Source organism: Acanthopagrus latus, chromosome 16, assembly GCF_904848185.1.
Source record: "Acanthopagrus latus isolate v.2019 chromosome 16, fAcaLat1.1, whole genome shotgun sequence".
Classification (NCBI taxonomy): Eukaryota; Metazoa; Chordata; class Actinopteri; order Spariformes; family Sparidae; genus Acanthopagrus; species Acanthopagrus latus.
Window position 1 is genome coordinate 25,027,160 of NC_051054.1, and position 22,244 is coordinate 25,049,403.

At 39.3% G+C, this 22,244-nt stretch overlaps 1 protein-coding gene across 2 annotated transcripts in view; it reads right to left on the reverse strand.

Annotated features, from left to right (window-relative positions):
* eipr1 (EARP complex and GARP complex interacting protein 1) overlaps nucleotides 1–22,244 on the reverse strand; it is a 171,827-nt gene that overhangs the window by 99,130 nt on the left and 50,453 nt on the right. For both annotated transcript variants that reach the window (XM_037072218.1, XM_037072217.1), the window contains exon 5: nucleotides 13,078–13,177. In XM_037072218.1, coding sequence (XP_036928113.1) covers nucleotides 13,078–13,177 — 100 coding nt within the window. The remainder of the gene's footprint in view (nucleotides 1–13,077; nucleotides 13,178–22,244) is intronic.

Genomic DNA, 22,244 nt, shown 5'->3' on the forward strand with positions numbered 1-22,244 from the left:
AATTTCTCAATGCCTGAGACTTGCATGCATGCATACTTCAGATGAAATAACACTACCCAGAGGAAAATTTTACTGGTCAAAGCTTGCTCATTTACAGCTTTGGAGCCGTAAAGGAGCTAAATGAGAGCTCTCATTTCAGTCTTCTTGTAGTCTTTTTTGGTCTCAAACATTTCTCATTTGTTTCTACCAAAATTCCTTAGGAGCAATAGGTGAGACTCGAGACTTTACTGCTTAAACCTTGCTCCTTTCCAGCACTGGGGAGACATTCTGAAACTTCATTGAGAGCTTGATGAGATCTCCTTTGAAACTTACAGGGATACCAAGTTGAGATTTTCTGCACCTGTTTCTCAGGAGCAACAATTGAGAAATCAGCCACAGCCTCACTTTGGTCTCACATAGATCTCAGTTGTCTAGGAGAAATGAATGAGACACTACTCTTTTCCAAATTTCATTTCCTCTGGGTAGCTTGAAGGTAATAATCAGGTCTACCAAGAATTGAAGAAACAAATGTTGGTTGAAGGCCATGTTTTGAAGGAATAATGAAAATGGCAGACTTTTTAGTTATTCTAGAATGAGACAAACCTCTCCACAATTCAATATTCACACCCTATATTTTTCCAGCTGCTTGGCGGTAATAGCAGCTCTATCTGAACTGAAATAACTGCATTTTCTCACCCCGTTACAATACATAATGGTTCAGTCCACCCCTGCAGCTGCAGGCCTCATATATGTATTTTCACACCCCAAATCCAAAGCCACCACCTGTGAGTCTACAGTTGTGGAGATAAATTAGACCTGCATGCGGGATTACAAGGGAGACAGTGAGCAGTAACTAAGTAACTGTCATGATGTTCTTTTCACAAATATGGGAATGATAGTCAAAAATATCATTAAAATGCATAGTTTTATATAAAATGGCAAAGCATTTTTTTTGCCATCTTATACAAGGGCCCAATTAGATTTTTTTTCCATGGGGCCCAGAATCCCTGGCGGCATCCCTACACACATGCATGCACTTGCACTCAAACACACATACTTGTATTTATTCGGTATGTGACCTGGCTGCCCTTTATGTGAATCCCTCAACAAACATGTGCATGAATTATCAACGACCCATTTATATTTTTTCTCACTCATGGCTTCAAATGGACACACACAAACAAATACATATGTGTTTCAGACCAGGGCATGTGAGCGGAGCGGTGCGTGGAGCGATGCATGGAGCGATGCGTGGAGCGATGTGTGGAGCGATGCGTGGAGCGAACGGGGAGCAGAGCGTGCGAAGCCGGAGAGCTGAGCAGGTTTTAATCCAAAGGCCAGAGCGATGGTTCTGTTTTGCTCCAGTTTCAATCGACAGGCTCTCTCCAGCAACAAAGCCGCTGCACATCAGTTTAGGCCACATCAGGCAGTGTGTCCCAGGCTAATTTGGTGGAAAACATCAAGAATTGCTCCCTCTTTTAAATTTGAGCAAGTGTGGTGCGATTTCACCAGAGCTGAATGAAATTTTAGGTGAGCGGAGAGTGGCATAACTTTGAGCGATGGAGTGAAGGAGCAAACACGCACGAAAGCGGGGAGTGGAAATTCTTGCCACTCAGCTCTGCTCACATGCTCTGTTTCAGACCAATAAAAACATGGGCTGACATACACAATACTCTATTACCTCCTACCACACACCATTATCTTGAGACTTTAAATATACAATGGGCATTTTTATTGCAAAGCTGGCAGGTTGGATACAGTGAATTTACAGTGAAGAACCTTTTTACCAAAAGTACTTGCAAATGTCTGTTACATCATAATTTATTCTTTTTTTTGTCATCACTGAGTCAATGAGTCTGAATCTCTGATAAATTTTCTTCAGAAGTTTGTGTTTGTCTTTTTTCTGTTTCAACATTAAAATGCCCCTGTACACAAAGCAAGGTCCATCTGAACTGAAATCCATCCAACACCTCCAAGCAGAGCCATTTCTTGCTATATGCGGACTATGTGGGTGCAAAGGGCCCCCGGACCACTAGGGGGCCCCTTCAAGTTGCAAATCCGGCCTCAATATCTGAGGAGTCACCAGACGGAAAAGGTATGAAAAGGTCCTAGCCCGCTGACTGTTCTGATCTGCTCTCTACTGACTGGTCAGACCTGGTGTCTACCATGCCGCGTTGCTATGATGACAAGTACTACTAAGCTAGGAGGGGAAAGGTGAGTTGCGCTGAGTCGCCAGTGCCGATTATTCATGGCATGGCATGAAAACGTGCGCATTAATCTGGTTCAGAAAAAAAGAAGAAACTAGATGAAGAAAAATGCTCACAGGATAAAGGTAAGGTTTGTTTTTATGATGTGGGGTGGAGGTGGAACTTTAGCTAGCTTAAGTGTTTCCTTTGGAGAGTGCTAAACATTACACATTTACACAGTACATTTTAGAGGGAGGGTGGGATGTTAGGCAGATGTCTGTCATGTCTGCTTCATCCTCGCGCAGCTGCTGTTCTGTCATAGACCTCCTGTGCTGTTCAATATGTGCCACTTAACATTACTTTTTAGGACTATATTTATGATTCATTTATCAATTTTCGTGTGTCCGCAGTTCATAGGTCTCTACAGTGAAGTGTGCTAAACACTAGTAATATATATCAGGCCTATTGTGGATTATTATGGACTATTGTGGCAGTGGATTACTGCTCTGAGTGGATTATTAACTCTACTGAGTAAGTTGCAGTCTGTCTTTATTGTGACAATACAATGTTTTTGATGTATTAATTAGGTTTATTCAAAGGAGCCGTAGACCGGGAAGCAGCACAGCAATCTTCACCACCACCGGACTAGGAAGCAGCACAGCCGTCTTCTTCTCCTGCAGGATTTCAAGGTCAGCTGCCAGTTTTTGGTCAACTATTTGTCAAGTTAAAATAAACATTTTTGAGGAAAACTGCATCAGATTTCTTTATTGACCTATATAGGATCCCCATTATTTATCTTGTATTATCTTTTTTTTTTTTTTTTTTAACCAGATGTTTTCATGACTAGCCTGTTTTCCTCTTAAAATGTACTGTTGCATCTTTGTGGATCACCTAAAAAGGGTTGGGAATCTCCCCATCGTAGTTTGACAAAGTAGGGGCCCCGAAACAGCATCTTGCATAGGACCCCCATGTAGATGAATGACAGGGGTGTTATGTTACGAAGTACACTCATTCAAGTACTGCAATTAAGTAAACATTTACATGTTACTTGAGTATTTTATATTATTTCATTCTTTTCAAATGAAGATTTTAAATGCTATAAATCTATACGGTAAAGTACATACAGCAATGATAATGCTTAACATTTTTTCTGAGGATGCATTTTCATCTCATGGCTTTTACTTAAAATGAAGCAGACAGAGGGATACTTCTGTAGGAACACAAGCCCTTTCATCTATGCATCTTAAAGAGGTCCCATTTCAGCCATGATTACCTTTAACCCAAATCAACTCCTTTTTCCAGCATATGGGCCTGAAAGCCCCCCCAACTAATGACCTGGCAGATCTTCTCCTCTCCACATAGTGGGAGGATGTTGTTTTTCTTGCTATAAACAAATCAAACAACAGACCTTCTATTAGTAATTTACAATGACTAAGCACATCTGGTTTCCCCCCACCACCAAAGAAGATGAACTTATTTTTCTCAGGTCAAACAAGTGCAAGCACGATAGAGTCTTCTTTCTCCACATCAGAAGAAAAGAGAACTGCTTTCTAGCACAGATGTTGTGATTTAAAGTGTGTTACTAATCTAAATCTCTCTCCCTCTGGAACATTCTCCAGTAGGGGAAGGCTAGGTGGGAAACCCAATTTGTGTGTTCTTCCACCTCACATGTCCAACTGTAAGTTATGACTGTCGTTGTTCCTGGGTCTGACATTCCAATCCCACTGCAGTCTCTATCCTCATCCAAAATCCAATACATTCTGAATAACTAATAAGCTACAATCTAATTTTCTTAATTTTTCATTCATGAATAGCATAAGAAGGTCATAAAACTGATGCTTTCACGTTTCTAAATGTATAGTTAAACAAGAATGAAGTTATTGCTTAATGGAGAAAGACTGTCAGATCCTTATTCTTTGTGTGTAATACTATGTTATGTATGTTATTTACCAGTTAAATGTCTGATATGTTTTGTTAAGACAGAGCTACAAGGAACATGTATAAGTCCTTGGTCCTACTGTGTATTGTATACTCAAGTGTATGCCTTAATCATGTTTTAATTATTTTTGCATGATAAGCGATCATAATCATGTCGCATCGTTTCACGTACACAAAATTCCACTTGTAAGCATGGTTAAGTTTTGGGAAGGTAAACATGATTTCAAAACATTAAATACAATAGTTTAGTTAGATTAAACTTTTGTGAGCCTAAACTCAGATCACAGGAGGAGTGACACTCAGCCGGCCCCCACCCCTTTTGGTCCGTCTGCTGCAGATCATAAAACAGAGAGACATGCTCTCTCTTTTCACTGCACTCCTTTGCTCTCTTCCCTCCCTGCTTTTTCTCCTGATTTCCTCTTTTCACTTCTCCCACTCCTCTATCTCTTTTCATCTTTCTTTCCTTTTTATCTTTAATTTTTTTAAGTAATCTCTAACTCTGGGAGTCATGTGAGCAGGACCTGGGAGATGGCAGCACCTTAGACATGCTCCCGTCCTCCGCCGCCAGTTAACAATATTTAAACTATGAAAGTATAGTTAATGTCGTAAGCAGTTGGTGTTTCTACATAACCCAAAGTTACACGGAGCTACAACATTTAAGCTGTACAGTGAACCAGGGGAAACAAAGTGTACAAACACGCTTGAAGACCTCAGCTACCATGGAAGCTAACCCTGCTAGCCCCTCCAGCAGCAAAGCTAGCCAGAAAAACAACATGGGGAATATCTTCGCTGAAATTGCACAACTTTGAATAAAGTGGCAAGCGATGTGGCGACAATCAAGTCGGAGACAACAGAGCTCAAAAACAATGTGAGTGCTTTACAAACTTGTCTCGAAGATGCGGAAAGTCGCATCAGTGACATGGAGGATAGCACAGCCAGCATGGTTAATGAAAACAAAGTGCTGAGACAGACAGTGGAGCAACTTTGGCGCAGTGTTGATGATCAGGAAAATTGAGGAAGACGTAAAAACTACAGGGGGATGAGTATGAGATTGAGAGGAGCCACAGAAGTGGGGGACCATGGCCAGGTAATAATCATCCACCGCGGGTGATACTGGTGAAATTTCTACGTTACACTGCCTGGCAGAAAGTTTTGACGGCTGCGAAAAAAGAGAGAGGGATACGGTGGGAGGACTGTACACTCTCCATCTGCGAAGACATGACCAAGGAGCACACTGACCAGCAAAGGCGGTTCACCCCAATAATGAAGGCTCTGTGGGATCAACAGGTGAAACACACGTTGGCACACCCGGCAACCCTGAGGTTTACATGGAAGGGGGAGAGACTGAGCTTTACCGACCCGAAAAAGGCTGAAGGCTTTGTTCAGGAAAATGTCCAAAACACGGAGAACAACTGACTGTGTGATATGAAAATATAGGAGAGTAAATCTTTATTTTGAAGATATGGCGGAGACGCGGACTCACGGGCACTGCTATGACGAACGGTTGGTGGGAAGAGCAGGAAGTGCCGTCTACAGGACCTACACAGACCGGAATCACATCAGGCCTAAGGCTGAACACACTGTCATGTTCCCGTTAAAGACAGTGTTTTTTGAGTTATTGTTATTTTGTATTGTGAATTGGAGGTGTCATTATTTTTATGACAGCAGGGGTAAGGCACTAATGTGTATTGAAGGAGTGGAGGATAGATTTGTGGATGAGGGTGGAGGGAGGCAGTTGTATGTAATCTGTGGACGCAATGAGTAGTGGACATACCAATGTAATGACATGGAATATCAATGGCTGCAGTACGCCAATTAAACACAAAAAGAAATACTCACCTAACTTAAATCTAATGGAGTTAAAGTAGTATTTTGCAATTTATACGCCCCCAACAAAGAAAGCGCATCCTTTTTTCATGAGGTCAATAAAATACTGGGAGATGTAGATGGTCAGATTATTTTGGGGGAAGATTTTAACCCAACTTTGGACGATCATCTGGATCGCAGTAAAGTCAGAACAGGTACATCCCCCAGAGACAGAGCAGCATTGGATATCTTACGAGAAGAACTGGGTTTGATAGATATCTGGAGACTCATAAATCAGAAAGAACTGGAATACACATTTTATTCTCACTCTCAAAGATCCTATTCACAAATAGACTATTTTTGGTTGCTGGCTCACTTGTTGATTGGGTAGTGGATTGCAATATAGGAGTTATCGCAATAACAGACCATGCACCCGTCGAACTACATATAGATTTGCATTCTATAAAAGGTAAAGTTGGACGATGGAGACTAAATACAAGCCTACAGCAAGACAAACAATTTGCTACAAAACTTGGAGGGGATATTAGGATATTTTTAGACATTAATAGGGGGACAACAGAAAGATTAACTACAGTTTGGGATGTATTCAAGGCGTTCATCAGGGGGAAATGTATAGCTTATAGTTCATGGAAGAAAAAGGACAATAAGGATAATAAGTACAACTATTGGAAAAAGAAATAGGTAAATTAGAGAAGCATTTAGCTGAAAAATATGATGAAAAAGGTTTCAGGAAAATCTGTCAACTAAAATCTGACCTACATGAAATATATAATAAAAAAGCAGAGTATTCACTTTATAGGCTCAAAACAAATTTCTATCAACATGGTGAAAAAATGGGACGATTATTGGCAAGACAACGAAAACGCCTGGATTCAAATAACACTATTACAGCAATTAGAAAAGATGATAAATTATTTACTTCAGCTAACAAAATTAATGAAGTTTTCAAAGATTTTTATGAAGATCTGTATACGTCTACAAGTTCGGCTGGACCTGAACTCCTTCTTCCAAAAGGTGGAGCTACCACGACTCTCCTCGGAGGAGAGGGATAGTTTGGATACTCCCATAAAAGAGGCTGAAGTTAGAGCAGCAATTAAGGGTATGAAAACCGGGAGGTCACCTGGTATAGATGGCTTCCCAGTGGAGTACTATAAGAAATATGTGGATGTTCTCTGTCCATTTCTCACAGAGGTTTTCCAAGAAGTGTTTCAATACGGTTCACTCCCAGAAAGCTTTAAGGAAGCCATTATATCATTAATACCAAAAAAAGATAAGGATCCGACAGACCCAGCTAACTATATACCCATTAGCCTAATAAATGTTGATTGCAAAATATTATCCAAGACGCTAGCAATAAGATTAGATCAGGTCTTACCTAAAATTATTCACAAAGATCAAGTGGGATTTATTAAACATAGATCATCAGCTGATAACATGAGGAGATTGTTGCACTTAATTTGGATGAATAGAACGAACCCCAACCCTGTCTCAGCCATATCACTCGATGCGCAGAAAGCTTTCGATAGGGTGGAATGGGCTTTTTTATTTGCAACCCTCTCGAAATTTGTGTTTGGGGATAGTTTCTGCAGACGGATAAGAGTCTTATACTCTAACCCTAAAGCTGCTGTCTTTACCAACAGAATATTACCTCAGTTTTTGATATAACCAGGTCAACTAGACAGGGGTGCAGCCTAAGTCCACCATTGTTCACAATTTTCTTAGAACCATTAGCTGCATTGATTAGGGCAGAGTCAAGAATTAAAGGGGTCATTGGAGGCGGCAGGGAACACAAATTATTTCTTTATGCTGATGATATTTTGGTACTAAGTCAGGACCCGGCCAGATCTGTGTCAGTTCTACTAGAAATCATTGAAGCATATTCTTAAGTCTCTGGTTATTGTATCAATTGGCACAAATCAGAAGCCATGCCAATATCTCAAACATGTTCATGCAGTCAGTTATCTGCCTTTAATTTCAAGTGGTTACCAAAAGGGATGAAGTATTTGGGTATCGAATTAGATTTGGATATAGGGGAAATTATGACAATTAACATGGAAAAAGTATTAGATAAAATTCAAGTTAATTTTGACAACTGGAGTAAACTACATCTGACTCTATGGGGTAAAGTAAATATAATAAAAATGGTTGTAGCACCCCAAATAAATTACATAACTGGGATGATACCCACATGTATTTCAAAGCAACAACTAATAAGATATGATTAAATGATAAAACAATTTCTCTGGGATGGGAAAAAACCTCAAATCCGTATAGATAAATTATGTGAGTCTAAGGAGAGAGGGGCCAGAATGAGGCCGGTGCAGATCTGGACTGGGTCCTGATTGAGCGGGAACTCACCTCCCCCTTTAGACCCATTGAGGCTCTTGTGCAGACAGTCAAACATGAGAAAAATAAAATGATCAGCCCTATTTTAGAACATTCAAAAACAGTTTGGCAAGAGGTACATAAGGGATGTAAAATTTCTCAGTATAATCAAAAATATGCACCCATATGGCATAATCCCAAAATAAAAATAGATAGACAGACTGTCTGCTGGGCCAAATGGTTTAGAAAAAATATTAGAACAATATATGATTTATTTGAAAATGGTAATTTTCTTTCATATATCAGATTTAAGGAAAAATTTCACTTAGAGGGCGGAGGTCATTTTTGGAAATATTTACAAATTAGACACTGTATTAAAGAGGTTGTTCCCGCTGGTCAGGATAAGGGTCCAGTTGAGTGTTATTTACAGCTACCTAAAATGCATCATAAAGCATCAAAATGGTATGAAATGTGTCCTTGGAAAAACAGTAATGGTTGCAGTAACCTCAATCGGATATGGGAGAAGGATTTGTCTTGCACGCTGGATGAAAAAACATGGGAGGGGATTCTCTCCAACACTGAAAAATACAAAAGAGATGCCAGAGGCAAATTTATTCAATATAAAATAATTAATAGATATTATTTTACCCCATCAAGACTTAATAGAATGGGTTTACTTAACAATGATCTATGCTGGAAGTGTGGGGAAAAAAAGTGGCACATTTATACATGCATTATGGGAATGTTCCAAGATCTTCCCCTTGTGGGAAAATGTAATAGCTTATATGAGGAAATGGCTGAATTGTGAGCTTCCCAAATCTCCAAGATTATGTCTCCTTGGAGACAGAACTATGGTATCACACTTAAACAAACATATTTTTGGAATCTTAAAAACTGGCCTAATGATGTGCACAGGTAATTTTGAGGTGTTGGAGGAAGCCTCATGTTCCCACACTGAATATGTGGAGAACTCAGATGATGGAAACTGTTGCATGTGAGAAAATGCTGGGAAGATTAAACACTGAAAATGACATGAGATATGAACAATGGGATAGTTTTGGCAAAAATATATCAAGAGAGAACAGCTAAACCATGTATAGATGTAATTTATTGTCTTGTATTGATATGCAATGCATTAAGGCCATACACTCTACCTGAATAATGGACTGCCCCTCATATCCGAATATGTGTAGTTATTTATTGAGTTGCCTACCTGCCTGTCTTGTTTTGTTTTTTTGTTTTGTTTTTGTTTTGCATTACCTCCTTTCTGTTTGTTTTACATGTTTGTATGTATAGTTGTATGTTTCATGTTTATAATTATGAAAATAAAAAACTTTAAATGAAAAAAAAAAGTAATCTCTAATTTTATTTTTTTAACAAGCTCTAAGAAAAGCTTTAATTTTATCCTAGTTCAACAGAAAAAAGATTCTTTTCTTTTTTGATTCTTGATTTTAATATACTGATGAAGTATAACCGCCTGATCCAGAAGCGGTTGAATTGGTTTAAGAATAAGAACTTAAGAACCACCACTTGAGACAACAAAGAAAACGTCTTTTTCAAGACTATCATCATTCGATGAAGAATGTTGCAGTCATTGTCTGCTTCAGAAGTCTTGCAAGGAGTCTCCAACACAAGAGACTTTGTGTGCTCCCAGCCGAGACAGATTCTGTCCCCAGCACTCCCAAGGCGGAAACCCCGCTGGGCCTTCGGACCGAGAGTTCCTCAACACAGTATTGGCTGTCACAACTTCAGCCAGACTTTAGTTTTTCATCTGTCTGTTTCCTGTTTTCTCCTCACTAACTCTCATGTCATTTCAGACCCTGCCTCTTCCCCCCTGCTCTGCATTACCTGTTGGTTTGATCCACCTGATCTGCTCCACCCCCTTACTCACCTGCTCCTCATCAGCTAATCAGCCCCCTCAGTATTTATACTGAGCCTGTTCCCTCAGTTCTTTGCCAGATTGTCTAGTGTGTTAACCTAGCTCTCCAGCGTTCTGTATTTTGAATCTGATCCTGCCTGCTTGTGATTCGACCTGCCTTTTGGACTTTGGACTCTCCCTCTTGCCTGCTCCCTTTGGATTTGTTTGCCTCGCTGACTACCTGGTTTGACCCTCGCTTGAAATTAAAACATATTCTTTTGCAACTGAACTGGTTTTTTTTGTGTTGGGCTATTGGGTTCCTGCCTGCCATTTTGTGAAGCCTGATAACTGGCCTTCCCTCTGGCTAATGGACCGACGTGCCGTACCACAGTCCAACCCAGAACTCTCAAGGCTTCAGGACCTCCTGACTCCCAGACAAAAACAGGCTGAACGTCTTCATACAGCTGGATCCACACACATGAGAATGAGTTGGGGTCTAAAGTTCTGATTTCTGTCTATGTTCTGACTTCTAAGTTCTGTCTCCTATCTTATGAACTTAAGAGAACAGAGGACGGCCACACAACTTAATTACTTTCCTAATTACAGCCTTTACATTTTCTGTTATCTGCTGTTGTTTGTCTAAAATTGTCATTTCATTTATTTGACCCCAAATGATTTAGTCAATAAACATATATAATTGTTTGTCTTTGTCTGGAATGTAATTTTAATGTGGAGAACCAATCTGTAAATAAGTCACTGCTTCAGAATAAGAGACTGAATAAATTGATTTGGAATTTATTCCAATAGTTCAAACCAAACTTGTAGAGTTGGGTTTTGAATAATGGCCCTCGGATTATTCAAAATAGTTCAGCAACAAAGGTGGTGCCCCATTCACGAGTGTATGATTAATCGCCAGTGATTAATTACCCTTATTGTCAAGCAGTAGTGTCTCCTACACTTTTACTTTTACTTGAATAAAGGATCTGAGTACTATTTGCACCACTGCTTAATGGGAGCAAATTCCTGTGGATAGGTTCCAAAATCTTGTGCAAATCCCTCCAAAGAGAGTGGAGTTTGGAGCCCTTTTAGAGCAAACAGTTCCAACAACTAAACTCAGGCACCAAACTAAGAACCAGTCACTTAATATTTAGTGAAATTAATGTAATCATACAAAAAAATAACTTGATGAATGATCACTCATTTTTTCTCAATAAACACATTTCCTCCCTAACTTTTCAATAGTTTACTACTGACAGCCACACTGGAAAGACAAAAATCAAGTCAATTTTCACATCACAAGTAGTTAGTTGAGATCAAGTCACAATCAGTGCGTTTACATGACACTCAAGAAAACCGAATTACTAGGTTAGTCTGACTATGATCTTATTTTCGAGATGCATGTATACACCTTAGTTTAACTAAAATCCAACCGGATCGGATTTCTCATAGTCGGATTAAAATGCTAGATTATTCGATTGATAGTCACATTACTCCTGCATGTATATGTTCCATCAAATTGGATCAGATTTTGCATTCTGCGCAGGGTCGAGATCTTTTTCTCGAGGCCGTGATCCGGAATTAGAAGGATGGTGGCGGTGGTGGCCTTCCTCCAAAATAACCACAAGCAAGAGTGCCAGTGTGCATCTAGTTTGTGTAATTAATTCATGTACACCATACACAACATGTACAAAGATGTAGCTTCTCCTCGCTCTTCGTATGCCATCTTTCTTGAATGCCAAGACAGCTGGTGACGTAAAGAGGTCAGCCGGAGTTGGGTCTGTTACCACTAGTTGAAATGGGTATAGCGCCACCTAGCATACCAGGGTATGACATGCTTTGGCCAGTAATTTGATTATCCGGCATGTATACTCAGACAATTGCAGTTGTCTGATTGAGTAGCATAGACAAACTATGGCTGTCATCCGATTAAGCTGTGCATGTAAATGCACTGAATGATTCAAGTCCACATTTTTGTTAGGAACTAAGAGGTCCCATTATCATGTTCTTCTCTGTGGTCTCTCACATTTGAAGAAATACAAATTATGCAAATTAGTGCAGTTACAAATTATCATATAACTGTTTTTATAAATGACAAACAAGACAGTTATTTCGAGTTATTATTGTTTTTGTTTTGTTACAGTTTAAATAATAACCAAGATGGAACTGTCATCAAATAAAATCACTTCCTCACTTTTAGCTGGTGCACACACTCTCCTTAAAATCTACCCTTGTGGAGAAGCTGTCAGTGTAACTTTGATACCTTGGTGGTTGCCAACATTTCCTTTTATTTTGAATTACACTGTAGCAGCCACAGTGACTGTGTGTGACCAACTAGTGCTGTTCAGATAATTTTTGAACCTTTGGAAAGTACTACCCTGGAGCAAGGATATTTTTTGGCACTCAAAAAAAAAAAGAAGAAAAAACAATCACACAGCCAAATAATTAGGTCCAGTTTTAATGGATTAAAACCAGCATATTAATGCCTGTGGCTTTGTAATGCGAAAGATGTTTCATGATCATCTAATAAATGGATAGATCTTTCATCGTCCACATACATTTGGCCATGTGGTGCTGTTTCCATAACTTTTATGCTAAATTCAATGTATCGCACAGGTAACACTACTTATGAAACAAGGCTGTAACTATCACTGCGAGAAAGACTTGATCAGAGCAATATTAAAGTGATCATAGCTTAGAAACCTACCCAGATACTGAGTGAGTGAGTGAGTGAGTGAGCAATTATGCGTGTGTGTGTGTGTGCACCTGTGTATGTGCATGCGTGCGTACATGCATGAGACATAATGAAAAGTGGACAATCTGCTATTGACACAGAGAGGATGTGTGCATCTGATAGCACAAAGACTATTTGGTTATAATCAAATAATGAGTTAGCTATTGTGTGATGTGGTATGTGTGTTTTTGCATGTTCTGTGATTTACAGTGTGAGTAGTGTGTGTATTTTACCATGGCCTGTGTGGAGCTCTCCTGCAGGTCCCAGAGTAGTGCGTGGTTATCAGCCAATGATATCACACGCTTTCCATCTCCCATGGGCTCCCATAGCACACTGTAAATACGGAAAACCACAAAGTCACTGTCAATTATAATACAGATGTTAGTCAAAACATGCATACAGGCTCATCCCCATATGTTTTAGACATAAGGGACTGGAGCTTTTGGCTTGGATTTCACATGACTGCTAAATGCAGCACCATGGATAGTGTCATAGCCTAACCAGTTTTAAACATCTGTGTGGATTTTCCAATCATGTCTAGGATTTCATGCGGATAAATGTATCCTATAAGTACAGTGTCAACAAGGAAAAAATTATAAAATGTCACACATTATAGATGTTAAAGGTTAAGGCTGCATTCTGCAGTAAATCTGTCATCAAATTCCATTGGAAAAAAAAAAACAAAAAAAATCTGGTGCTCTGTCTCTAAATTCTTTCAAACCACTTCCTGTGATACAGATCACACATGTAGGGTCAAATATTTAAAAAAGCTCAGTCATTTCCTGAAACACCTGGGCACTGTAGGTTTTAGCGAACGCTACTCAAACAGGGGTAAACAATAGGGAAATGCTTATCTGCTCTGGGCCAGTGATGGGAATAACAGCGTTAAAATAAACAGCGTTATTTTTTTCAGTAATAGGTAATCTAACAAATTACTATTTCCATCGTTACAACGCTGTTACAGACAATTAAATGTGGCTGGTTATAAACTGAAGCTACTCATTGAAGCTGTTGTCATTCGACCCGGCTGTTGTTTTTTCTCTTTGGTAAGAGAGGAGGGAGGGGCGAGACAGAAGTGATGATGATTGGCTATGGTAAAGTAAGAGTTTGCAAACCAATCAGAGGCAGTGTTCAGTTTAAACACAAACCACACACACACACACCATGTGAAAAGTTGCCGTTTTCAAAGTGGGAGTACATACACTACTTTAATCTCCTTGAGGTAAAAGGCAAGAATGTACATGTGAAATGTACATTATGTCCCAGAGTGAAGTGTCTGTCCACGTCCGGTGTAAGCAACTCTGATCTAATGAAGCATCTCTCAACAACACACGCTTCTATAAAACTAGTGGCCAAAAACTGCGTAGTTGACAATTATGACAATGATGATGATAGCAGGCCAGGTGCCAACGTGAGCTCCAGTAACAAAGAAGGACACAGAGCCGTCCAAGTAGCTACAGCTGGATGTTTCTGCTCCAGCTTCACAAAAACTTGTGACACAGACTGAACTTATGGTTCTGTGTAGGTACCTGTCTATACAGTTCTCTACTCTATGCAACTAGCTTGTGAAACCCGCTTACAAAAATATGCACATTCTTAGACATATCTAAAAAAAAAAAAAAAAAAAATTATAGTGAAGTAATTCAGTTACGAACTCAGTTACTTTTTGGAGGAAGTAACTAATAACTATAACTGATTACTGTTACTGTTATTGTTATTAACATTTGTGTTTCTTCCAAAAGTCTAAAAATTACAGACAAATCCTTGGTTACTATAAAATTATTTCATATTTAGGAAGCATCTGTATCCCAGATGCAGGTGTCACTAGCCCTGTTTCCATAGAGCATTTTTATATGCATTTTGAAGAAGATTACATTCCATGGAAATGGCAAAATTTTGAATAATTTTCTTTAATTTGCTTAAAGATTTGATGGAAACAGATTTGCCAAATAACTCCTGACATGGCAAACATTCAACTTACATGACTTGTTTCAGCGTCGTCATCATCTTATCGCCCTTGCATGAACATTATAATCATTGCATTTCTGTATCATCGCCGGACAGCATGCAACATGGAAAATACTAGCTGGCATCCAAGAAAATGTACAATTTGCCCCATCGAAAGTAATACCTGACGACATCTCTCCATTTTGTCCTCTGCTTTGTTTATCTCTAGCCTCTGCCTACTTCATAGCCACATAGCCCTCACTGTGTCATGGTCTGACAAAATTAGACTATACATAGCCTATTTGCTCAAAACATATGGAAATACACCAGAATTATATCTTAATTTTTTAAAGATTTTATTTATTTTTAAATTTAAGCTTTAACTTTCAAAGGTTCACTTAAATATTGCTTGATGTTTTATGGAAATATGGCTGCTGTCACCAGAAAGAAATGTGTAGTTTTTTGTGTGCAATTTGTCATGTTCTTGATCTGTATAAAAAAATCCATAAAAACACTGTGACATCGCAGAGAGCAGGTGTAACCTTTATAAATTAGGCTGCAGCAGCAAATTATTAATTGTCTAAGAAAGTGACAATAGCACACAACTGAAATCTGTAAAGTATGTTCTTACTGGCAAATCCAGTTTACTGCATACTTAACTTTGATTCCTCCCTGCATACTACTTTCCACAGTGTAATGATTCATCACGGTATGCTTCTTAGAGTTGCAAATTTCCCCTGTGCTCTACTTAAAATATGCATTCTGTGAGGGACTAAACCAGACATGACACACCGGAGCACAAACTGTTGCTTTATAATACCCCTGGTGTAGACTGGATCAGTCTTGTGCTTTTGTTGTTTATAATTCTTAGTTTGGATGGACTTAGTAGGCAGAGACACAGTTACATGGGATAAGAAAAGAGGCACAGCTGTAGTGAGAATGCTACACTTTTAACTCTAATTCCTGTCAACTTTAAAAGCAATATGCCAGTGAAATCACAGACCTGGCAGTAAGATAAATGTAACTGTCACCTGGAAAGCTTCTATATGCTTATTAAGGCTTTGACTGAGTATGACTTTTCAGCTCAAGAGTGTAATCTGGGTTAAAGAATGCAAAATGTCACTGAGATACAGATGTGGTCCGGCTGAAGGTATGGATGTCTGAGCCTGCCAAAGCTTTAAAGCTGCTGTCATTAGCGGTTTAGGAAATTAGGCTACATAGGAAGGAATTCACCAAATAAATAACACCATATTCTTGGACTAATTTGTCAACTTGAACAACCAGTGTAGGAGAGAGACTGCATGTTATAGAAGCTGCGGAGGGTTTGCAGGACACAAAGGAACAACAGAGGAAGGGATGTAAGCCAAATTACAACTTTGCTTTCAGATTAAATCCAAGTTTAAAATGTGCATAGTTCTATAAGACAAGGTGAAGCAGAGAGGGGGAGGTGGAGGTAGGTGGGGTTAATTTTTATAATGGGTGTAAATTCATGGCTGTTGCTGAGGGTTTTTACTGCCTCGCTAAAGAGCAGAAAGTCATGCGCTTGGGATCATATACAACACACATACTCAGACACACATTAATGCAATGCCTTTATAAAATATACAACATATTTACATTGAAAGTTGCTGTAATCAGTGGTTGCTGTAATCATTCCTGCTCACCATACAGGCCACGAAGCAGTCTCTTCAAAACATGACGACAGTGTAAAAGATGGAAGACAAAATCCAGGTCAAAACAAATATGAACCCAACTAGTTTTTTCAGCCCTAAATACACCTACACACAATTCCCTGGCCTACAGATTTGAGTATTTTTTTGTTTTGTTTTGTTTTTATAGTACTGTAACTGAATGCAATTTAATTGCAATTATTTTCTATGAAAAACACCCAGGACTTCTTTTTTGCATACTTTGCCTACATTTTTTTATGAGCATTGAACTTTACTATACTATACTTGTATAACTAGTCAATATGTTTTTATATAACCCTGTCATACAAATGTGCCAGATCCATATTAAAGAGAAACTCTCACCAAAAAGCAACTTAGGCTTTATTTGTGAATGTATATGAGTCAAACCTTTGTGCAAAAGCATAATTATGGCGAAAGAGGCACTTTTAAGATTTACCGTAGTTTCGTTTTCAGGCAAGCAAATTCTCAATGGACCATCAAATTTGCTATTTTTAAAACACTAAGAAGGCTCGACACAACATGAACTTTGCTCATAGTATCACCACAGTCTTGACACATGAACACGAGCATTGAGAACATTACTTGTGTACACAGAATTTACTAAAAAGAAGGGTTTTGAACAACTCATGTCAGCAGCTGTATCTTCGGCATGCTGCTGTCATGGCAGACAAAAAGCATCGATCCCCAAGGGTGACCTAACAGGAGGGCTTGAGGAGCGGTCCACCATTATTGTCCTTCCTGTTAGGTCCAATTTTGATGCTAGCGTACGAGTGCCCCAGCACTCCATTGAAAATTAGCTTGCCCGAAAATGAAACCACGGTTAATCTTAAAAGTGCCTCTTTCATCGTAATTATGCTTTTACACAAAGGTTTGACTCATATACATTCAAAAATAAAGCCTAGGTTGCTTTTTGGTGAGCATTTCACTTTAATAAAAGCTACTCATAACGGACATGGTTACAATGACATTATTTTGACAGTTATTGTGACTGTGACATGATTCATGACTGGTGGTAACAGGGATGCAAATTTTTAGCAATGTCATTAATTGATAGCCTGAACAATCAATTATCTGTTAATCTTAAATAATATATGAAATATGTTATGATATGATATTTTTTGAAAACCCTTTTCCACTGACATGGTCTATTATTTATGTTAAATCAGGCCAGGCTACATTAAGAGTTACAAGAAGAGATAAATTAAACCAATCAAACAAGTTACTTGACTGAAACATCTCAAAAAGACTGCAAGTGGCCTGACAAAATCCAACCTACAGTGATGCCACTAATTGGCTAATAATGCAATGATAGTAGTTTGTATTGAATGTGTTCTTATATATCTAAATGAAAAATGTTTTGTATTCTAAGTTAAGAATCTCGTATATGCATTTTTGCCCATCTCTGACTGTCAATTATTACATTTATAATTGACATCCCTGGGTGGGAATGATCACTTGACATCATGATTTTCCTTTTCATTGAAAACACTTTTATTTGACATTTGTGGGGGTCTGTACCAAACAAAAATGTCTTCTTACATCTTGAGATAATGATATTTAGGCCAGGATATCTCTGCAGCACAACAGTACTTCATTATAGTGCCTTTATTTATTTAAATTTCAGTTATTTGTGATTTGGATATTGCATTTAAACACATTGCAATTTTGGTAATATTTTGATTTATTATACAGTGCTACAATGAAGTGAAATAAAATAAAAATGTATCACCTATTAGCTTAATTAACTAACAGGACAAACTACTGTAGGAGAAGTCATTATGGAAGTCCAGATTCAAAAGTTTTACAGGCAATTCAGGGCTTCTGAAAGGTTAAAATGATAAACCATCTGCCTGCTGCTGTTCATTTACTGGAAAAGAACCAAAGTATTATCTCTTGTTACCGTCTGAAGATAATGACCGGAGCAGCTAACGCTACATGGTTAATCTAGACAGACACTCATTTGCTCTTTTTTGAAAGGAAGACGCACTTCAATTTGTGTCATTCCATATCGCAAAATAACTATATTACTTGCAACAAATGCAGTGGACATTTCTCATAGCCGTAGCTCAGCTATAAAATAATGTCAGCTGATGTCTAATATTAGCTTCTATTGAACTTTATACTGTTTTGAATTCAAGAATGGAATGGGGACTCTGGATATAGGGCCCCTCATCTATTAGGAGTAGTTTGCACTGGGTAGGAACATGTGTAAATAAACAAGACAAATTATTATTTATTATAGTTATTCTTCATGCCTGTCAATGTGTCTGATTCTCATCAAATTCACAACATTGCTAGGGAATCTTGATAACCTTGGATTTTCTCAACAAAATTACTTTTATCAAGCAACTGAATGTGCAAGTTGTGGGCAATATCTAGGCTAACTAAGGTGTCTAAACATTTTCTTTGCTTTGTTTCATCATCATCAGTATCATATTACAGTTATATATATATTACATAATCACAATAAGATGCATTACCTCATAACCATGCATCCTGCATACAGCTGTGTTTAAAAAAGAAAAACAGTATGAAAAATATCTGTTTCTTTCAATTGCTTTAAAAAACAAAACAAAAACACACACACAAAAAAGGGGGGGAAAAATACATGCAATAGCCAGATCAAGATATTTATGTTTATACTGCTTTTATCTAGGGTTGAAAAGTTCTGAAAGTTCCTGATAGCTGCTTTAACTTGAGGAAGTATCATTATTATCATCCTACGCAGGGAAAACAAATCTATCTGTGCATATGGAAAAAACTTTTTAAATGAGGTAGGTATGGTTTTAACATAACAGCTATAAGTGAAAAAGTTCATTGTCTTTTAGTTAATTATAACTTAAGATACTTGCATACGATGACAGCTGTAGGAACATATCCTCTCGTCTCCTCATAACAGGAGACCTTGTACAGGTTTCAACTTTAACCTACTTTTGACTGTTTTCCAGCTCATGGCTCTAGAAGGTCCCCCTTGTTCACTTTTTGACCTGGCAAGGAGAAGATATTCAACAGGAAGAGCAACCCCTTTTCTTCAGCAGGTGAAGCCCCCCACCCAACACACTTTTACCCTTTTCTTTTCTCAGGCCGATGAACACTCGATACCCGGTTTCAGGATCTAAGCATCTGGATTTCAGAACAAAACAGTTTCTCTACAAAGAAGTGCCTTTTTTATGATTGTAAATTAGAAAAGGATGGTCCTGGATTGTGTTTATCCTCCTTAGATGTGACCCTAACCCTAACTAGAGGTTGTCGGGCCCCTTTTACGCGTTTACTAGTTTTTTAAGAGTGGATGCACAGGTTTGGCTGGTGGGCAGGGTCCCTGGAGGGGACAACCAGAGGGAGGAGGGATGTGGATAGTGTAGCCCACACAGAGTGCTCTGATCCTGGGCAAAGTACCAGAGATTGAGAGGGGGGAATCTGGAGGTCTGTAGCCGACACAGAGTGCTCTGATCCTGGGCAACGTACCAGGGACGGAGAGGGGGGAATCTGGAGATCTGTAGCTGACACAGAGTGCTCTGATCCTGGGCAAAGTACCAGGGATGGAGAGGGGGAATCTGGAGGATTCTTGGGGGCTGTTGGTGGGGAGCCAGAGACCATGAATACAAGTTTGGAAGCTGGTATTATAAGCAGACAACCAGACAGAGTGAGGAATCTGGGCTGGTGGAGTGTAGCCCACACAGAGTGCTCTCATCCTGGGCAAAGAACCAGGGATAGACTATAACTGTCCTTATATTTACAGCTTCGAAACTTGTACTTATGGCCTCCCTTTTGGTGCAATGGTGCCACCTGGCGGCCCCTTAGTGCACTCTACACATTCCTGGTGTCTAGCTTCGGCCATATTTGTAAGAGAGCTAGAGTTAGCAAAGGAAAAGTGCAGAAAAAGTGGGCGGGGCCCATATAATCTATTGGGGAAATATATGAATATGATGTTTATGAATGTGTTCTTTAAATTGTGGAAGTTAAAGGCAAAGACGCATTTACATCTGTTATAGTGCCACTCATAAGCGAATTTGCACCAAATTTGGCACAGAGCCTCTGGATGACTTCAGGAACAACTGACTTGAGATTGATGTTGAAAGCATGTAGTTTGACCAAAATATGAAACAATATGTGTTTTTCGGCTAGCAAAAAAATATTGTTCGGTTATAACTAGCAGATTTTTTGGAGCGCCAACATTCTTTGGACAAGTTTTCATAAGACACATCCAGAGATTCTATGTGCAAAGACTGAGGCAGATGGCACTTAAATTGTAGGAGGAGTTTTTTGCAAATGTGGCGATTTAGCTAAGATATGTGCGGCAGAAGTGGGTGTGTCAGAAAACGCAGCTCTATTCAGGAAACATATGGATATAAGGTTTGCGATTCTGTTATTTAAAATGTGGAAGGTACAGGCAAAAATGCAATTGCATCCATTATAGTGCCACCTAGTGGAGAACATGTGCAATTTTTGGTATGTAAGAACTGTGTCCTATTCTATCTGTACAATATAAATTTCAAAGCTGTCAGCATAATAGTTTGGCTGAAATTAATGTTTGTTGTTTATCTTGCAATAAGCCACACCCACATTGACCAGTCATGACCAACTTCAAGATATGGCGTCAGGATTGGCCCTACATCATACCGACCAAATTTTAAAAAAAAAAAACAAAACTGGTGTAGCCGTTCAAGAGATATAAACTTCACATATTTTTAGCGCCCCCTAGTGGCCAAATTCATCCTACTCATCCTTTCCCAGTGTAATGGCAACCAAGGACCTCAAATTTGGTGTTAATAGCATTTTGCATTTTTTATCAAACAGTTTACATTTTTATAGCTAGCTGCAGAAATTTGTTTGGTAATAATTTGCGCATTTCTTGACCAAGCAAAATTCTTTAGATCAGGTCCAGTTGGAGAGTGTACGTGCCAAGTTTCATGGAGATTGGACAAAGTCCCAAGGAGGAGTTTGAAAAAGTAAGTTTTCCAGTTTCTGCGATTTTGCGAAAAAAGTTCAGTCAGATGTGGGCGAGGCCAATTGCAAAGTGATTCAGTCAATCTGGGGATACAAGGTTTTCGAATGTGTGACATACGGTGTGGGAGTTATAGGCAAAAACGCTTTGGCCTAGGTTATAGCAACCCCTGCTGAAGGATATAGGTAGTTTTTTGTGTCTGAAATATTTGCCTTGACCAACCCTCCAAAATGCACCGCCCTCCCTTGCACGGTTTAGCACACATTCCAGGACACATCCCTTTCTGATCTCGATATTGATGTCATGGATGACATGGGGAGGAGTGTCTGTCCTAGGTAGCAGGGTGTAGACCACAATGCAGGTTTCAGGGAATTCCTGACTGGCCTGCTCAGCTATCTTCCTCACTGCCTCGGCACTGTCCTTTTGGAGGCTGTGTAGGTCATTCGTTCCTGTGTGGATCACCAGCTATTGGGGGCTCCTGAGGGTCTCCTTTTTTAACAGCTACATTGCCTGGCCTGTGGTGCTGCAGTGTTTCGATAGCACTTTTTTTACCAGGAAAAAAACTTGTTTGTGTCCAGGAATTTCCCATTTGAGTCAGCCAGCAGGACCACTTGTGGAGCTTGTTCTTGTGCTTGTTCTTCTGGCTGAGTGTAGGGAAGCTGGGATGGACAGAGCAGGCTGTTGGCGGCTGGCTGTGTGGGTGTGTTGTTGGGCTGGGTGCAGAGCAGAGACGATGGGACAGAGACAAGGCAGTGGTTTGGGACACTGGCAGGGAGAGTCTGTGTCACTGTAGTTATCATTGTGGAGACTGTGGAGA